This window comes from Choloepus didactylus, chromosome 15, assembly GCF_015220235.1.
Source record: "Choloepus didactylus isolate mChoDid1 chromosome 15, mChoDid1.pri, whole genome shotgun sequence".
NCBI lineage: Eukaryota > Metazoa > Chordata > Mammalia > Pilosa > Megalonychidae > Choloepus > Choloepus didactylus.
The window spans coordinates 21,355,057-21,375,999 of record NC_051321.1 but is presented as its reverse complement, the minus strand read 5'-3'; the positions used below and the strand labels follow the sequence as shown (position 1 = coordinate 21,375,999).

At 40.9% G+C, this 20,943-nt stretch overlaps 1 protein-coding gene across 1 annotated transcript; it reads left to right on the top strand.

The window, feature by feature from the left end:
• The first annotated feature begins 2,458 nt into the window (after window positions 1-2,458).
• LOC119510205 (52 kDa repressor of the inhibitor of the protein kinase-like) lies at window positions 2,459-5,743 on the top strand. Its single transcript, XM_037804405.1, has one exon. The coding sequence runs from the start codon at window positions 2,571-2,573 to the stop codon at window positions 4,857-4,859; it is 2,289 nt and encodes a 762-aa protein (XP_037660333.1). The 5' UTR covers window positions 2,459-2,570; the 3' UTR covers window positions 4,860-5,743.
• The last annotated feature ends 15,200 nt before the right edge of the window (window positions 5,744-20,943 follow it).

The following is a 20,943-nucleotide window of genomic DNA, read 5'->3' as shown; positions in this document are numbered from 1 at the left end:
ACCAGTTTACCACGCAACTAATGGCTACCCCCCAAAAAAAAAATTAGAATCTAACCTAAGAAAAGAATATACTGCTCAGTGAGTTCAACACAGTCTAAGAGGTATAACGTCCATCTTATTTTTGCTTTTATAAATGAAAGCAAAACTCCCACATTGGCTAATGCTGGAATCCCCATGAGATCATGCTACAATATCTGCATTCCATTTTGGAATTCCTCCAGATGACCTCTCAATTGCTCATTCAGCTATGTCCTGCTCTCAGTTTCCCTGGATCCTCCAATGCTCTCTTTGGCTTCATACCTCTACTCAAACTCAGGTCAAATATTTATTGAGTGTCTTTTAGACTCAGACATGGTATTTAGTGTTCTGCATACACAATTTCTAGTTCTTCAAACAACTGTAACAAAGATGATGATATCTCTTGCTATTTTATACAGGAGGAAAAATGAGGTTCAGCAAATTAAGGAACTTATCCCCAGGTCATCCTGCTCATAGACAGCAGAACCAGGATTTGAACCTACATCTGTGATGTTGGTATTCTATTATTCTACACAACCTCAATCTCTCCCTATGTCCTCACATGCAAAATGAGACAAGTAATCCCTACTACAACCTTCTCATACGTTGTTATGATTATCAAATTAGATTGCTGATTGTAAAGGATGCTGATAATTCCTCTCTCCTGCCTTCCGGGTTTCAACTGATAGAGATAAATATTCAAAGCCGAATGGAGATAAATGGATCAGCTTTATTAACCATGGTCTTATAACTCCCAAAATCTAGGGCGCCCTAGGAAAGAGGCACAGCAGAATGTTGCTGGGATCCAAGGCCCCACGGCCAAAATGGGGACTTCCTACTAATGCCCCTTCCCAGGTAGCTGTCTGTGAGATAGAAAACACTGCAGATATACTCTGAGTACACATCCAAGACCAAAATAGCCTGTATCTAAACCCCAGACCCCAGCAGAATGACAATCTGAGAAAATTAGAGATGGGTCCTTGTTACCTTTTCAATGCAGTAACTATAAACCCTGGGAAAAAACATGGTCCAATGGAAACCATGCTCTATAATCAAATGGCTCCTCATTCCCCCTTCAGGAAGGTGAGCAGGGTTTGGAGAAAAACTCCAAAGTTTTCCCATTGTTTGTCGAGTAGCAGAAATCCCATCCAATAAAACCATGAGGAGGGAAAATGAGAGTTCCCCACAATAAAGATATTGTAATATAAAATGCAAAGTGTATACAAATGTAAGTTTTTAATTTCATATCACTTCTTCATTACTCTTCCTACTGCACTCTACACATTGTTACTACTTTATATTGTTAGACAAGTGGTTATTTTTATCTTTGACTCTCCTATCAGAATGAATTCCTTCATGGAAGAAATCATGGTGTTGTCTCATACCATGCCTATCGCATAGGTGTGCCAATTTAAATGTATTATGTCCCCCCAAATGCCATTATCTTTGACGTAATCTTGTGCAGGCAGATGTATCAATTTTGATTAGACTGTGATTCTTTGAGTGTTTCCATGGAGATGTGCCCCACCCAACTGTAGGTGATAACTCTGAAGAGATAATTTCCATGGAGGCGTGGCCCCACCCATTCAGGTGGAGCCATATAAATGAGCTGACGGGCAGAGGGAACTCAGTGCAGCTGTGAGTGATGTTCTGAAGAGGAGCTACAGCCAAGAGGGACACTTTGAAGAAAGCACAGGAGCTGCAGATGAGAGACAGTTTGAAGAAGGCCGCTGAAAGCAGACTCTTGCTCCAGAGAAGTTGAGAGAGGACAAATATCCCAAGTGCAACTAAGAGTGACATTTTTGGGGATCTGCAGCCTAGAGAGGAACGTCCTGAGAGAAAGCCATTTTGAAACCAGAACTTTGGAGCAGACGCCAGCCATGTGCCTTCTCAGCTAACGGAGGTTTTCCTGACACCATTGGTCATCCTTCAGTGAAGGTACCTGATTGCTGATGTGTTATCTTGAACAGTTTATGGCCTTAAGACTGTAACTGTGTAACCAAATAAACCCCCTTTATAAAAGCCAATCCATTTCTGGTGTTTTGCATTCCGGCAGCACTAGAAAACTAGAACAGTAGGCATGAAATATTTTTTTAATCAATAAATGAATGGATTTGATTGGTTTATAAACACCAAGACTCTATAGAATGGATGACGTTCCAGCTACAGAGCATATTCATACTGAAGCATCTTATGCATTTTTATCTTCTCTATTTAACTGTTAGGTTGAAACAGATCTATGACTATTGCTTTAAATAATTTTATAATTCCCTATAGATGTAATGGGTTCATGTTTCACAAATTTGGGTTCATAACTTGGCTATTCATTTAATTATGCCAGCCTTATTTTAAAAAGAAAAGAATTTATGACAGCATACAATAATAAATCTATTTTAAAATGACAAAAAACTATTTAAAAATAAGTCAGAGGGCGCGTCGGCCTTGCCGAGCCGGCCGGCCGGCCTGGCTCCCCTCCCCGGCCCCGACGGGCTGGCGGGCTGCCCTGAGGAGGCGGGGAGGGGAGGACTGGGCCGGCCGGCGGGTGGGCGACGATGCCGAACTTCTGCGCTGCCCCCAACTGCACGCGGAAGAGCACGCAGTCCGACCTGGCCTTCTTCAGGTTTCCGCGGGACCCGGCCAGATGCCAGAAGTGGGTGGAGAATTGTAGGAGAGCAGACTTAGAAGATAAAACACCTGATCAGCTAAATAAACATTATCGGTTATGTGCCAAACACTTTGAGACCTCTATGATCTGTAGAACTAGTCCTTATAGGACAGTTCTTCGAGATAATGCTATACCAACAATATTTGATCTTACCAGTCATTTGAACAATCCACATAGTAGACACAGAAAACGAATAAAAGAATTGAGTGAAGATGAAATCAGGACATTGAAACAGAAAAAAATTGATGAAACTTCTGAACAGGAACAAAAACATAAAGAAACAAACAACAGCAGTGCTCAGAACCCAAATATAGAAGAAGGGGGTGAAGAACAGGATGAAGATATTTTACCTTTAACCCTTGAAGAAAAGGAAAACAAAGAATACCTAAAATCTTTATTTGAAATTTTGATTCTTATGGGAAAACAAAACATACCTTTGGATGGGCATGAGGCTGATGAACTCCCAGAAGGTCTCTTTACGCCTGATAACTTTCAAGCATTGCTGGAGTGCCGAATAAATTCTGGTGAAGAGGTTCTGAGAAAGCGCTTTGAGACAACAGCAGTTAACACGTTGTTCTGTTCGAAAACACAGCAGAAACAGATGCTAGAGATATGTGAGAGCTGCATTCGGGAGGAAACTCTCAGGGAAGTGAGAGACTCACACTTCTTTTCCATTATCACTGATGATGTGGTGGACATAGCAGGGGAAGAGCACCTGCCAGTGTTGGTGAGGTTTGTGGATGAATCACATAACCTGAGAGAGGATTTTGTGGGCTTCCTGCCTTATGAAGCTGATGCAGAAATTTTGGCTGTGAAATTTCACACTACAATAACTGAGAAGTGGGGGCTGAACATGGAGTACTGTCGTGGACAGGCTTACATTGTGTCCAGTGGATTTTCTTCCAAGATGAAAGTTGTTGCTTCGAGACTTCTAGAGAAATATCCCCAAGCTATCTATACACTCTGCTCTTCCTGTGCCTTAAATATGTGGTTAGCAAAATCGGTGCCTGTTACGGGAGTATCTGTTGCATTGGGAACGATTGAGGAAGTTTCTGCTTTTTTCCATCGATCACCACAACTACTTTTAGAACTTGACCGTGTAATTTCAGTCCTTTTTCAGAGTAATGAAGAAAGGGGTAATGAACTGAAGGAAATTTGCCATTCTCAATGGACAGGAAGGCATGATGCTTTTGAAATTTTAGTGGAACTCCTGCAAGCACTTGTTTTATGTTTAGATGGTATAAATAGTGACACAAATATTAGATGGAATAACTGCATAGCTGGCCGAGCATTTGTACTCTGTAGTGCAGTAACAGATTTTGATTTCATTGTTACCATTGTTGTTCTTAAGAATGTCCTATCTTTTACAAGAGCCTTTGGGAAAAATCTCCAGGGGCAAACCTCTGATGTCTTCTTTGCAGCCAGCAGCTTGACTGCAGTGCTACATTCACTAAATGAAGTGATGGAAAACATTGAAGTTTATCATGAATTTTGGTTTGAGGAAGCCACAAATTTGGCAACCAAACTTGATATTCACATGAAACTCCCTGGCAAATTCCGCAGAGCTCAGCAAGGTAACCTGGAGTCTCAGTTAACCTCTGAGAGTTACTATAAAGAAACCCTAAGTGTTCCAACAGTGGAGCACATTATTCAGGAACTTAAAGATATATTCTCAGAACAGCACCTCAAAGCTCTTAAATGCTTATCTCTGGTACCCTCTGTCATGGGACAGCTCAAATTCAATACGTCGGAGGAACACCATGCTGACATGTACAGAAGTGACTTACCCAATCCTGACACACTCTCAGCCGAGCTTCATTGTTGGAGAATCAAGTGGAAACACAGAGGGAAAGATATAGAGCTTCCATCCACCATTTATGAAGCCCTCCATCTGCCTGACATCAAGTTTTTTCCTAATGTTTATGCTTTGTTGAAGGTCTTATGCATTCTTCCTGTGATGAAGGTTGAGAATGAACGCTATGAAAATGGACGAAAGCGTCTCAAAGCATACCTGAGGAACACTTTGACAGACCAAAGGTCAAGTAACTTGGCTTTGCTTAACATAAATTTTGATATAAAACATGATCTGGATTTGATGGTGGACACATATATCAAACTCTATACAACTAAGTCAGAGCTTCCCACAGGTAATTCAGAAACCATTGAAAATACTTGAGACTTTTAAAATAGGTTTTCTCTTATATTTGGAGGAAGAGCTGTGAGGTGTATGTAGGCTGCTTAATCACTGACTATCTTTGCCTATAGGTCTCCCATTGAATACATTTGTTATTAATAATCTACCTATTTAAAGGGCCCCCATTTGAACTCTCATGCTTTGAAGACCTGTCTGTTCTTGCAGAAGGTAGCATTGAAAGTGCCACGTTTCATTTCTGTGTGCTCTCCATTAGTGGCACTCTGGAATTATTTTAGTTAAGTCATTTTAGACACGACATTAATCATCACTGTGGCTCCAATTGTCAAGTTACCAGTCCAGTTATCAGTACTTTGAAGAAATAAATTTTGACGAGGTATGGAAGGAAGGAATGCATTTTGTAAAGTGTTACAATGAGGTTCACTATTGACCTTTAACTAGAAAGACTTTAAAGTATGTTGTTAAAATTTATGTTGGACAGTTAAGGGAATTACCAGAGAGTGAGAGAAACTGAGCTCGCCAAGCAAGGATTTCAGCGTAGATTTTGTCTTTATCAAATGAACCTAAAGGAACAAGTTACAGTTCGAATGCCTTTTTCTACATCTGGTTATTGCTGTTTACATTCCTTTATTGAGCCCATGCTTTCATAAGCTGTTTAGCAGGTATGTGTTGAACATTTCTGTTTCATGGTCAAGATAGAATCAGAGGCCATGGATACTGACCACTGATTTGTCTGATTTCTTCTATCTATTTCCATGACTATGTCTACTGCCTCATCTTGATTATCAGCAGAACCTGGAAAGCCTACAAAAATAAGTGTTTTGTGGTTTATCTAGGAATAATACAGAAAATATTGCTATTATTTTTGGTGAAGAAAATCAATTTTGTACAGTTTATTTCAATCTAAATAAAATTTTAATTTTGTTTAAAAAAAAAAAAAAAAAAAAAAAAAAAAAAAAAAATAAGTCAGAAAAATGAGCAAAACCACCATTAAATGTTTACCTTTATTATAATGTTCTTTTTAGGAGTGCTCATCTGTCTACCTTAGTGTCACAAATGGCAGGATGAATAAATTTTCAAGAAGAAGACTTCATAGTTTATACATAAACAACCCAATAAATTCTTCCCAAATAAGACCAGATGATGTTGAGAGGCTGGTAGTAAGCAAGGTAACATGATTTACCCTTGGTGGCTATTAGCAAGTCTAGCAGACTTCACAGGGATTCTCTGAAGACACCAGGCAGAGATGCACTTAAAAAATAAATCGACTTCTGGTCTGAAAGCTTTGGAGAAAAAAATGAGGGAGAGACAAAGGTCAAGGGAGAAGTGGGTCAATAAAGCACTCTTCCCTTGAAGAAATGCTCTTGCCTCCAGAGGGACTCCCTGCTCCATATTTCCACTGAAGAAGTTAACAATGGGCTCTGAGAGCCTGTGCTCTTTTCCTTACAGGTCCAGAATCGGGGCTCATGGTGATGCTCTTAGACCACGCCCCAGTGGGCAACCCCAGTTAAGAAATGTGCAGACACTGGAGAAATCAGATGAGGCATTTGACTCAACGAGTATGTTGCTGGTGTTTGCTAGAGATGGCTTTCCATAGAAAATGAAGCTGGGGGTAAAAAGAATCAAATTGCATTAGAATCACTTTAACTTTTTTTCTGTTTTGTTTTAACTTCAAGTGAGTTGACTGAGGACAAGTATCAATGGGGAGAAAAAAAAACCTAGGGAAAATTTTGAATTCTGCTTGCTTATACCAGTATTTTTTTTTTCTGGAAAATACAGCCAGGACAATGTCAGGACATTAGGAAGCCCTCACCTGTGACTTGCCTTTTGATACCTGAGTAAGATCTTTCTGTGCAGGGATGCAAGGGGGGAAATTATACTTTCTTATCTTCTGCTCACTGAATGCTCTGCTTTATTCAGCTGCATCACCTCTTTACATCAATCAGGCAGCGACTAAAGCAGAGTTTCATCCAACTAATTGCATCAGTGGCCTTAATCAAAACAAACAACTCAAGCACTGAAAAGGAAATTACATTGAACCTGGAGCCAAAAGTCCTAGGGTCCAGTCTTAGGTCCCCCACTTACTAATGTTGGAATTCTTGGCAAGTCTCTTATGTCTTAGAGCTTCAGTTTCCTCATCTTTTAAATTGCTTGAACCTCTCTACCTACCACTAAAAACAAAGAGATACTGTATGATAGGGGTTCTCAACTGGAGCGACTTCGCTGCCCTCTACCACCATCAGGGGATATTAGGCAATGTCCAAAGACCTTTTTAATAGTCACAACTTGGAGGGGAGTTGCTACTGGCACATAGTGGGTAAAGTCCAGGAATGCAGCTAAACATCCTACAAAGTACCAGACAGTCTCCCACCATAAAGAGTAATCCAATCCAAAATGTCAATAGTGTCACAGTTGAAAAACCCTTATGTATGGCAAGTGCTATTAAAACATAATGAATTAATTGGGTGATTGCATTAAGTCACAACAGAAGTAGCTTAAATGGTAAAATATTTGGTTTTCTTACAAAATAAGAAGTTAGGAGATAGGCACACCACGGTCCATGCAGCTGCCCAAGAAAACTGTCAGGGACTCAAGTTACCCTATATTCCTGCTCTAATCTCTCAGCATCTGGATTTTGCTCACATAGTTGCAAGATGGCTGCTATACCTTGAGTCATTACATCCACATTCAAGGCAGGAATAAGAGTAAGGAATGCAGGAAGGAGCTGTGCCTTTCTTAGCAAATCAGCAAGAACCCTCAGCTTTTGTCTCAGTGGCCAAAATTACATCACATGGCCACCCTTAGGTATAAGGGAATCTGGGTAAGATTTCTAGCTGGGTACATTGCCTATGCAAACAAAATCAAGGTTCTATTGGTAATGAAGAAAGCAAGATTAGATATTTGATAGCCAACTAGCAATATCTGCCACAGAAATCATAATCTCAATCTTCATCATCATAATGGAGACGCAGATTAAAAGAATATACTCTGGTCAGGAAATGTAGATTCAAATACCCAGTTCTACCATATTCTGGCTGTCTGCCTCCAAATGAATTGTTTAATTTCCAAGTCCAAGTTGCTTAATTTGGAAAAAAGAGGTAACAAAAATACATATCCCAACAAAGTGTTTTGAAGATTCAATGAGACAAAGAATGTAACGGCTTTCATCCACTGCTCGGCATTCAGTAAATGGTAGATATCATCATATTCATAATTTGGACCTAGCAACTGCCTAACTCGGAAGCACCAAACCACTCTCTAATTTCCTGTCTCCCTCCATCCTTTGATCTGAGGGACACATCCAACATTTTTTCCCCTCTGAATAGTGGCGACACAGCCTGCAGGTCAGAAAATAAACTTGGGCTGGGAAGTGATGCTTTCTGGTTTACAGAAATCAACACACAAGGACATCACCAACACAGAGGTCAGGATGGGTACTTGCCTGATACAACAAACTAACTTACTGAATATACTTTCCGTGTTTGTAAAATTATCAATGCAGGAATATCAAAGGGACAATACATTATCTATTGTTTACCCAAGTGAGGCATCTTCATGTTTCATTATTTGCACCATTTACAAAATTATTGTTCATAAGAGCATCTGAATGTATTACCATTTACAGTTTATTTGGAACTGCTCTTAACTAACTAGAAGTAATTATCAAGAATATCACAAAATCTAACCCTAGCTGGGCCATCATCATGAGCTTGCAAGCATCAGCAGACCCAAGTTTGAAATGTGCGTCAAGGAAAGGCAGCATCCCTTCAATCTTTCAGTAGAAGAGGAATATTTCCAAAATATGACTCCCTCTCACAAGAGCCTTCAATGGCTCCCTATCACCCATAACATCAAGGAATAGCTATTCTATCTGGCTTTTTATACCCTGGTTATACCGTATCCACCATGAACACTCATAGGAGCTAGGGCCAAGTCATTAGAGTTCTGATTCCTTTTATTCTTTTGAGTTCCTGTGATTGTGCCCTGCATTAAGGGGTGTGCTCTGTCTACTAATCCACCAACTGAACCCTACCCAATGTTGTTTCTCATTGCCCCACTCCCAGCAAGTACTCCCATCACTCAAATCCATTTCCAGTCTTTCCTCTGTACAGCAGTGTTGATTCCTGCATTTGGCTTTTGCTTCTGAAGCTCTCCCTGCCTTGAATGCCCTCTCTTTTCTCTCTCTCTCTCTAATTTCTATCAATTTATCAAGACCCAGCAAAAGGCCCACTTGGCTCTGCAGTTAACCTCCGTTACTCCATTTCTCTCCCATTAATCTCTTTCTTCTCCAACCTCTCAGAGCACCAGTAGCTGCAATACATGATTTAGCACTTGATTATCTTCTGTCTTAAAGGGTTGTCGGATTTTTCCAGCACATATGTTCTATCTCCAATTGGATTGTAGAGTCTTCAAGGGCAGGACCCAAATAGTCTACATTTTTGTTACGTCCCAGAGGGAAAAGCATGGTCTGTGTCGTAGCCACTCAAATATTTCTTTCCCCAGGGCTAACCTATGAAATCAAATCAACAAATACTGCACTCCTGCTGGAGGCAAGGCACTCTTACCTGACCTCCTTGTTAACATAAAAGTATCACAGATGAAAATCCAAGTGAGCCAGAGATTTGGAAGACTTGGCCAATACTGATGCTCATGAATATTTAGCAGGGGTTGCTCATTAACTGGGTTTAGAGAGATCTCCCTCACAATCACTGTCTGCATTTCATTGTGTTCATACTAAGTTGCAGGGCTTTGTGGGAGGAGACATGCAATATGGTGCAGAGTAGTGGTTTTAAAACCAGGCCTTGCACAATCCTTTGATCCTTCCAAGGTAACTTAGAGGCTGTCTGGGGGCAAAGGGGAGACTGAAAAGTTGACAATTTGATCCTCCACCTCTAATTCAACCAAGATAGCTCTCTTCCTATGGCTTTATATACTGGGCTTTGCTTGAGAAAAGGAGTCTGTTACTAAAAATGTTTTTAAAAGGAAAAGAAAACCACTGTATACAGAAGAGTATTTGGAATCAGAAGACAAGATTTTTTCCAGGCATAAGTAATTATTAGCCATGAGAAACTAGCCACACAGCATAATTTTTCTGAACCTCAGCTTTCTCCAGTTTCGGTAGACGTATGGTTTATACCAAACACTCTGGGTTATTGTAAGGACTAAATGAGGCAACACATATGAAAGCTCAGGGCACAGAGCAGGCATCAAAACCATGGTACATGAGAGTAGAACAACATGGTGTGGACATTAGCTGGAATATTAATCTCCAGGGCACCTAGACTGGCCAAATAATAAGAGCATCAGTAAATGAAGCTCAGAGCAGGAGGATACACTGTGGTCAGGTTTACCTGACACCTCCTCCAGCCTCTAAATCTCCCAGACCAGGAATATCTTGCTGTTGTTATATCTCCAGGTTACATTTTCACGATACCCTATCTTTTTCCTTCATTGCACATCAATAGTAATTATCTGTGCAGTTGCTTGCTTAATAACTGCCTCTCCTGAGATTACAAGATCTCATCTTTCTTTTTCATGGCTCTATCCCAGCATCCAGCACAGTCTTTAGCACTTAGGAAATGCTCAGCAATTTCTAAATAATTGCTGAATAAATTATTAAATAATATGAGTCCAACCTCTCCATGCTGGGCACCGAAAACCTAACAAAGTATCAAATAGATGCCCTGACCCTCCAGTGCAAGGAATGAAATATATAATGCAGACATTATTGTTATAATCTATCTCATCCATACAAATAAGATTAGATTTGTATGTATGTGTGTTAATGATCAAACAAAAACTGCTGGACCGATTGTTCACACATTTGGAGAACATGGTTAGAACAGTCTGACTTGAAACACAGGCTATACCTAGATATAAAATTAACTCTGAATTTCATAGCTGAAACTGAGATACAGGAAGAGGACTGTTCATCAAGAATTATAAGCCATATGTATCAGATTATTGTAGAAAGGAAAATGCTCTAAATCAAGGTAGCATGGGTGGATACCCCAAATCACAAATGTGATTGACAACTGAGTTGTTTCTCACAAGGGCAATTCTGTAGTCTAAACCAGGGTGAGTTGTATCAAGACTTATTCAACGACGGTTAATGTTTCTCAAGCAAGGACAGATATCTGAGCTAGTTGTTATGACTCTTATTCATAGTGACAGTTACGCACCTTTATCACTAATTCTCACCCAAACATCCTATAGGTTTGGTATTATTTTGCCTATTATACAATTGAGTCAGTATCTGAGAAGTTGCCTTCCCAAACTGAGAATTCCCGGAGAAGCACAGCTGAGATTTGAGCACCAGACTCTGATGCCAAAGCCTGTGGTCTTCACACATGGTTAGAATTCCCTTCTGGAAGACAAAAGGACCAGAACTGGAGGTTTCACAATCTTGCCCAGGAAAGTCCCCGAGACCAAGCATGGCCAGTGAGATCTAAGAGCCTGAGGCCTAGGAGTCCACACCTGGGCCTTGATAGCTTTAATTATTGAATATGAGGCAAAAGTGGCAACAAAAAGTGTCTTTCTTGGGAAAAGATATCAGAGGACAATCCATAGGAGTTTGAGGGAGCCCAAGTCATTTTCTTCAATTAAGTAGAAAACAAATAGACCTTTAGGGGTAAAGTTTGCCAGAGAGGGAGCTAAAGCATTTCTGTAGAGCTCAACCTGTCTGCTCCTTGCCCAATGCTCACCCAAAAGGAACCACCATCCTGAATGGTGTGCGAATCATTCCCTTGCTTTTCTTTTTTACATTTCACCACCTATAAGAAATCTCCACAGCACCCTGACAGACTGAAGCGTCGGCAAAGTTTCTGCAGTAGGAAGAGTGTGATTGGGAAAGAGGTTTAAGAAGGGCAGCTATGATAGCAAAGGTTGAAATATATATAAAACCATGACCCAGCCCTGCCGTGGTCATGCCAAGGAGAGTGGGGATGAGGAGTGGTGGTGATGCCCTGCCCCTTCTCCCTCTTCTTGAAAGCTCCTTCTGATCTTTTATTGCTTCACAAATTTCTCCTTCTAGGGAAATGCAGAGAGAGAATACCTATCTTCGAGGGTTATTTGTTTACATTTTATATGTAAAAGATATTTCTATGTTTACATATTCATGATTCTTTTCCTAACAAACAAACCAGAAACATTTCTACACATTTGAAATTCATGTTCCCATGACTTGCAGACAAAACAGAATTAAGAAGTGCATTCTTTTCCTCTCCTCTGTCCCTCGTTCCCTTTTCCATGATGCCCTTGACCACACCCTTCTGCTGCCCAGAAAGTCTTGATGCCCCAAGATCCCGAATGTTCTCTATGCTCTTTTTCTTTAGTTACATCAATGATTGGGCTACTTTTTCAAGATCTTAATCAAAAGCCTTAAAATTTTTTTTAAATGCAGTGGACTTAAAAATCAGCTCCTTTCCTTCTATTGAACAGATAATCCCTCTCTCCTTCTGGCCCAGAAAAGTTTACAATAGTTTACCCAGAAGTTAGACTAATGTAAAACACTGTGCACTGCACACAACATCTCCATGCCACCTCCTTCTCCACTTTCTATCTCAAAATTTTTTTCTAATAACCTCACAGCTCTAACCCCTGAATTTCATTTTAGGGGTCTCCATCTCTTTTGACATTTCATAATTTCTCATGCTCACTGTAAGCACTGACTCAACTTCCAAATACAGATAGAGACAAACATGGCCAATAATAAATCGCAATTTACACAACTGATAACTCAAAAGGCAGTTGCTCTCTGTGGAAAATGTTATTTCAAGGTTTCTTATAAGCATTTGACCAGTGCTTTCAGCAATCAGTGGAGTCCTAGACATAATAGGTTCCATATTGTCAGTCTCACCACATGCAACACATGTGCACACACATATACACACATGCACACACCCATAGACACATACAACCCTTATAATCTCTCATAATGCTATTCACTTTTATTTCATGGCAAGTAACAATAAAAATAATAGTAACTGAACTTAATCAAACAGCTTACAGTGGGTCACATTGTGTTAAGCCCCTTCAATGCATTACCTCATTTAATCTTCACATTTTTTTACATCATTTCACAGATGATGAGCCTGAGCTTGGAGAGATTTACTAATGTGAAGGTGAACACAGATGAGGGGGAATCACACTTGTATGTGATTATTTGATGGATGCCCACCTCCCTCACTAGATAGTAAAGTTTATGAGGAAAAGGAGAATGTCTATTGGCCTCATTGTGCCTAGCACATAGTAGGTGCTCAATAAAAGCTTGTTAAATGGATGAACTCAAGACATGTGATGACAAACCTGGCAATGCCTCCACGGATGCCTTACAATCAGGACTCACATTTTTAAGGTGTGACTTAGGCAATGTTTTCAGGAACAAAGGAGATAAAATAGCTCTGTATTAAGCTGAGAGACAGATTCTCCCTCCAAATCTTCCTCTACTTCTATGTATGATCTTAAGCAAACCATTTACTCTCTTTAGACCAGTTTCCTTGTTTATAAAATGAAGGTGGACCTCCTGTTAAACATAGCAACCAAACATGCATGGTTACCTGGGCTTTCCCCCAAAACCCTCTAAAATTTCAGTAAATGAATTTTAAAAGGAGTCATAAATCAACAACAACAAAAAAAGACATAAAAAAGAGAAGATGATAAGAACAAAGTCTGAAAACCAAAAAGAAGAAAATCAAATTCGCAGACAGAAGAAAAAATTAAAGAGAAGCTGAAAGGGGGAGAGGTCAAAAATTAAAACAACTTGTTCTGTAAAATCTCAGAAAAACTCAGAAATTGGAGGCATGAAGTATCTCTGAACATGAGGACACAGATGGGGCTGAATTGGTTGAAGGTCTAAGGACTAATTAGAGCCCTAAATCTCCACCCCACTCGAGCCCATGCAGGCTACCAAATGCCCCTATCCTACACCAGCAGAAGACTAGAGGATTAGGCAGTTAGAACCAAAGGGACTCTGAACTCAGGACTCAAGGCACCAATGTGGGTGAGGACGGGACACCGAAAACAGGGATTATGAGAAAGTCCACATGGCAAAGGGTGAGAGTCGATCCCCTCTTCCCACTGCACTCCAGAAATAGTCAGGTTTATACCTTCCAGGCAGAAAACTGGAAAATTTTCTCTGAGCAAAATCAACAGCCCAAGAAAAATGACCGACAGATGCAGACAGTTGGAAGTTCCCCCACTGAAAAGGCCTTCCAAACTCAACCCAAGATGAAGCCTGCCATTGGCAAGTCCCACCAGTTCACACAGTTACTAATCACATTTATATGCCCAGAAAAAAAAAGAGCAGAAAGCCAAGGGTCCTCAAAGGATTCTTAAACATTTGAGAAAAGTGCCTAATAAGAAAAATAGAAATTAAAATAGCAATCAGAAAAAAGAAACTTGAAGAAAATAGAGAAGAAAATTTCCAAGGAAAACTATAATTAATATCCTCAGAGTAATAAGAAAAGACAGTGCAATCATGAAACAAGAACATGATGTTATTTTTTAAAAAGGAGCTTGAAAAATCACTGGAGATTTTAAAATATGATTGCAGAAATGAAAAGGTCAATGAGAGTCTGGAAAATGAAGTTAAGGAAATCTCCCATAAAATTAGCCAAAAAAGACAGGAAATAAAAGAAAAAAAAGATAAGCAAATTAAAGCATATAGATCAGAAAAACAACCAATAGGCCTCCAGAAAGAGAAAGCAAGAGCACAGGAAGAGAGGAAATTATCAAAAATTAAAGAAGACGTCCCAGAACTAGAGGGCTTGAGTTCCAGATTAAAAAGGTCCATTAAGTATAGTCCTGAGAAGGAAAAAATACTCACACTAAGTCATATCATCATGATGTTTCAGAATACTGGGGATAAAAGCTTCCAGAGACAAAAAGCAGATCAATAACAGGATTGTGACTCAGAATCACAGCTCATTTCTCAATGGCAGCAATGGAAGCTAAAGGAGTAGTGGGGAGGAGGAACTAACCTTAAAATTATGAGGGAAAATTATTTACTACCCAAAATTTTACTCAAGTCAAACTATTGATCATATGGGATGGCAGAATAATACATTTTCAGTCATACATATTCTCAAATGTGTATTTATCATTTACTCTTTCTCAGGAAGTTGTATGAGGATGATCTTCATCCAAACAAACAAACAAAACAGCAAGAAACAGCAAAGGAAGCTGTGGGAGCTAGGAAATGGGGAATCCAATTTAAAATAAAGGCAAAGGGAACTGCTAAAATGACACTGTGGAAGAATCTAGAATGACAAAACATACACACACATATCAGTTGTGACTACATGTATTTATAGTATGATAAACACTGGATGTTGAGTTAAAAATTATAATTCTATTGAAAGATGAAGTAGAGGGAGAGTGGAATGATAGAGCTAAATCATTATCTTCTATATTAGGAAGTGGATAAATAATTTCTAACATTAAAAAATAAAAAAAATTGCAGTATGTATACATGATATTTAGATAAACGAAAGCAAATGGGAGGAAGAAATCAGTAAAGTACTAAAGTCTCTAGAAATACAAATCAGAGGCAGAGAGAAGTGTGACGCAGGACTGCCTCATTTAGTCATAAATCTTACAACAAAGGCTGGATTAGTTAATCTCCAGTTCTCTGAGTTTCTAATTGAATTTTTAAGGACATCTATTTTGTAAAATGAGTTAAATCTCTAAACGTCTTATGTGAATCCCTCTTGGTATGATATAAATGCTATCTGTTGCTGCATCCTTGCCTCATCCTTAATGGATGGAAACTGCTTGTTCTCTCCCAGTCACACTCGACACTGGGTTCACACATCCCCTGTTTTGTTTGAGGTTGACTGGGCTCCCGCATAATTACTTGCAAGTTTCAGTTTTTAGGGTTATTGTTTGGGTGAGGTTTAGAATAGGTATATCTCATAAAAGGAATTGAAACAGGCTGGTGAGGTAGGTGCTTTAGTGAAAAATAGCTGGAATAATTAAGGGACTTATTTTTTTATTATTTTTATTTTTTAGACAAACTTGTTTTGTTTTGTTTCAAAAGAAAAAACATGTTTAAAAAAAAGAAATCAACAACATCTTTCACCAACCTTTAATCCTCAAAGGGACTTTTTGGAATTTCCTTGACTATCACTAAGTAGTGAGCATTTGCAGGACTAAAAAGAGGTTCATGTCCCAGCTAAGTTTATTCTCAATGGAAATATCTCTGTGATACATTGTTTAATGATGTAAAGCAGAAATGACGGCACAGTGAACCTCGCAGCCCTTGGCTCTGCAAAGTTAGAAATCACCTGACTTCTCTTCCAAGCCAATGGTCTCTTGCCCAGGCCATCGATATCCCCAGTTCTTCCTCGTGTTCATTCCCTCTCCCCACTGCAGGGTCCATGACCTCCAGATGAGGTAATGCATCTCACTCCATGTCTCTCTCGGCTCTCTCCACTTCACTTTTCAATGCAGACAACCCCTGGGAGTCTCAACAAGGAAAGCAAAAACAGAGACTCTTCACTACCCTGCAAATCAAGTCCTCTGGGTGTTAGTGGCATGCTTGGAATATAGAAAAGGCTTTGTGGAGGGAGCCAAGGGTGACAGATGTGAGAGACCCGCCTGCCTGCACTTACACTTCATAATGGAGATGCACGCAGTAGACGGGAAAATGTCTGTCTCACGAATGTTCCCTTTTGCAGGGACAGGTCGTGCTCAGATTGCCAACCTCAAAATGCTGGGATCTAGAATAAGTGGGAATCTGCACTGTCTCAGAGAGCAAAGACCTAGGAGTACAAAGGGACTTGTTCCATTAGCGGGTGGCAAACTGCCTGAAATAGGTGGGCAAGAGCAAGCGCAGATGGATCTAAGGAAGACAGAGCCTAATTCTAGTTTCTGTAAGTCACAGCCTCTCTCAGCATCAGTTTTCCATCAGAGTTTAGCATTATACTAAATGGTTACTAAAGTCCCTGAAGCTTTGTGAGTCCATGAGGCTGGAAAGAAGAAGGCTGGGTCTGGCTATTGAGCCTTCAATGCCAGGACAACCACATGAGCTTCTCTCTGAAGCTGATGGAGAGCCACTGAGGTTAGTGAGTCGAGCTGTGGCATGGCCTGGCCTGTTTAGAAGGTATCAGCAGCAGAGTGAAAGATGAACTGGAGAGACCAGATATTAGCAGCAGAGGCAAGGAAGAAAGAATGGAAGCTCTGACTTCAAGCTATAATACAAAGGAAAGCAAGCTTCACCCTTCCATGCCTTAAAGAAAAGGAAGGTAAACAGCTTTATTCGCTAGACCTGGAATGAAAATTAACATGACTACAGCACTCTGACGCCCCTTGTTTTACAAATAAAGAAATAGAAGGTTACACAACCTGCCAATGGCAGGTCTCCTGGTTTCTTATTCAGTACATTATAGTCATGCATCTCTTCAAGATGGTGCCTTCTCACTGATTTGCCCTCCCAGGAGATCTCGTTGGCATCTTTTTCTGATATTTCATTTTTTAGTCTCCCCCCCCACCCGCCGCCAACTTCCCCATTCTCTGATATTCCCAATCAACACACTGCATTAATTGGGGCTCAGCTGAATGTCAGATTTATTAGCTCCCATGGCCAGGAATACCCCTCATAAAATTGAAGGAAAAGCATAAAATTGAAGCAACAACAAGAACCAGACTTTTAGTCCCACTGGGTATGTATGTCTTTTACTTACCCTTGTTCCTGTCTGCATTATCTTGCATGTCAGTTGGGTCTTTTTGTTCCTGGCAGACCATTTCTGCAAGATGGGAACATGGCTGCCAGCAAACTGAACTTGGCAAATCCAGCAGAAGGAGAAAGCAGCTTTTCAGAGAAGGACCCCAGTTGGCCCTGCAGGGACTATATGCCCACCCTTAGACCAAGCGCTGTTGGTTATAAGTAGCCATGCCTGGCTCACAAGGTCACCGCTCTGGCCAGGAGGGCTAGGTCTGTTTCTTGAGGAAGAAATCTATGGAAATCTTTTGTGTGAACAAAAACAAGCACATTCTAGCATAAGCCACTGGAAAATATTCATGCAGTGACATGAGGCTCACCCCAATGTTCCATGCAAACATTTTAACATAGCTTAACTGATTGGTGTTTAGTAAGAGAAATGCATTTTCGGTTCCAATGTGGAAAGGTTTAACTTCAATGTGTCAGACCTTGCTGACTTCAAACCTCTGCAGAATACCTCTCCTTAGAGCAGAGGCCTCCCTTTCCTCTGTCTGCAGACTCAGCCTTGCCTTTTCTCTTGAAATAAGCCTGCTTTCAGGCAGGAAGCATTTGGGCAACTCTGGTGTCACCCAGTTCCTAATCTGTAGAATCTTGCCTCATTCTTCATGCCTCCCAAGGATCTCTAACCCCAAAAGACCAAAGCTCTACCCACTCTCATCAGCCCTCTCCCAAGTTCCCAGCCTGACAGGGATCCTCATCACCATCACTGTCACCATCCACTTAGGACTCCAAATACCACCTCCTCCTGAATTTCCCATCACTCTGCTCCACCACAACACTCCAGACTGCAGCCCTCTGGGTCTCACTGTTAGGGAGACCCCTCTTTTTCACTGACATTTCTACCAGATAACGTGGCTGTCCCCATTCAGGAGGCAGAACTTACCGGATCCCAGCCTGGTAACACTGATTGAAGCAGTGTGCCTTGTCCCACACTACATTCCCTGAACCCAGCTTACACGCAGGAGTGGACTGAAAGAAAAGAGGTAACCACTGTGGAATGACAGCCAGCCCAACACGGTAGCTGCATTTACACTTTCCTACCTTAGGCAATGGAAGACACACTTAAGCAATGAAGTTCATTTAAGAAAATAATTAGACAATCTTGTTACACCACTTAACATAAGCAATGAAGGATTGTTGATTAAACTGTTTGTGACTTTCATAAAATTGTTTCTGGAGTTGGGCTACCCAAGAAAAACATACTACTAATTGGATCTATCTTTAAAGTTCTTCCAGTTACTGTGGAAGGAAAGACCTGAAGTGGGTTATAGGCTCAAACTCATCAAGCACCAATGTCCTAAGAGCTTAGAGCAATGGTTCTCCACCTACAGTAGCATTACTGAAGAACTTGTTAGAAGTGCATATTCCCAGGCACCACTCAAAACCAAATCAGAGACTCTGGGAGCAGGGCCATGTAATCTGTGTTTTAACAAGCTCTCCAGGTGACTCCTATGCCCCGGAATATGCTCTGGGAGCTTTAAAAAATTGAGATGCTCATTCCCCACACCAGAGATTTTGATTGGGCGTGGGCATCTGTATTTAGGAGATGCCCAAGGTAGATTCTAATGGTCAGCTATGATTCAGAAGCACTACCTTGAAATGTGCCAAGTCCTACAGAGTAAGACTTGCTTTCTCTTCTCCACTTTCTTGCTTCCCTGTACACAGGTGGACCTGTGTGTACCTAATCTGCATGCTCAGCCCTGCAGGAGGGGCTGGCCAGGTTTGGCAAAGGCACTGTCTGATTTTCAGAGGACAATCTGTAAATGTCAAGCTTCCTGTTATTCACATTGTTTTCATGTTAGTTACGGTTGTTAATAGCATCATCAAATCAGATCAGGAGATTTTACAGTTTGCCTTGAAACTTTTTCCGGATGTCAGCAACTCTAGCTGAAAGGGTAGTTAGGCTAAATAAGAAAGGAGGGAGAGGAATAAAAGGAATAAGACATACGGAACTCAGTTAAATCCACCCACCATGTTCCTGCTCCTCTTGGAAGTCCACTTATAACCACCTACTTGGGTTGGGTCCAAATCCATAGCTGGATGATAAATCAGGGCCAGGTGACATCATATGAAGTGGGGGGAGGAGGGCAGAGACTGTATCATCCTGCCTCCAAGTCAGTGGTTCTGAACCTTTAAGTATGAAGATCTTTTTTAATGTCATAGGTCTTCTCTGAGCCCTACCTGAAGGTAATAGTGCTTTTAGCTTTGTAGGATTGAAAAAATCCACAAAGAGAACTACTTTGAATTCATTACCCTTATAGATGAATGGGTATTGTATTTACCCCATGCAATTGAAAATCAGCACCTGTATACTAAACATCTGTTCACTTAGCCAACATGTAAAGCTTGGGGGCATAAATGGATTCCAGGGCCCTCTGGTCACCTTACAGCCCCTTCAGGAACCACTGCTTCATAGACTGGAACCACAGCAGCTGTTTTGTGTCAATTTCCCTGTACACAATAATCACAATTCTCCTGCATCCACCACCAGCCCAGACCTAGAGCTGTTCAACCATCGCTAGGGTGCCCTGTGGTACTAGAAAAAGTTTCTTGATCCCTGTCGACATTTTCCTGAGCAATCACCCTTGAAAAATAAATCTAGTCTAACTGAGTTAATTGCAAATCCTTGGAAGAAAGATTAGTGTAAGGATGTGAGCCTCCATCTCCACTGCTAAACCACATCATTACTCTCTAATCTGTTACCAGCCTCCTAAGGATCTCCCTGCCGCCTCCTGTCTTCTCTTCCTCCTACAAACAGAATGAACGATCTAAAATGCAAGTCTGCATGTGCCTCAATTCCCACTGGCCTTGGGAGAAAATCCAAACTCCTCATTGTAGTATTAGAAATACTTCATGTGCTCACCCCTCCTTACCTCACCAGTCTTCCCCTTAACAGGCCCTGTCTTATCGCACGTTAGAGCCTCACTTAACCACTTTCAGTTCCTTGAACCTACCACCAATAGCCTTTCCCCATCCCTCTTCACCTCCATAACTTACTCATCTTTCATACCTCATCTAGCCCTCTCCACCCCCAGGGAGGGGCTTTCCCTGCCCACCTGGTCCAGATTCAGTGCCCTTCTTGGATACTCCCATTGTTCCCTATAATTCCCAACTCACAGCACTTAATCACACCATATTTGTATTATTGCTAACTTTCAGTGGATCCCCAGAATATATCCACAGCAAGAATATAGGAAAAATTGATTAAAATGAGTTGTGTTCACACATGAGAAGAGACTAAAGCCCCTAGATAACATTCTCCCTCCTGACTGGATCTTTTGGATGTGTCCACCAGGACAACCAAGGCCATAGGACACATAAGTACACTTTTCCGCCAATTTCCTTGCCCACCCCACCACCACCACCACCACCCCCTCCCCCTCCCCC

Excerpts from the sequence above, each read along its gene's own strand:
- LOC119510205 (XM_037804405.1), top strand. The coding sequence starts at position 2,571 with ATGCCGAACTTCTGCGCTGCCCCCAACTGCACGCGGAAGAGCACGCAG.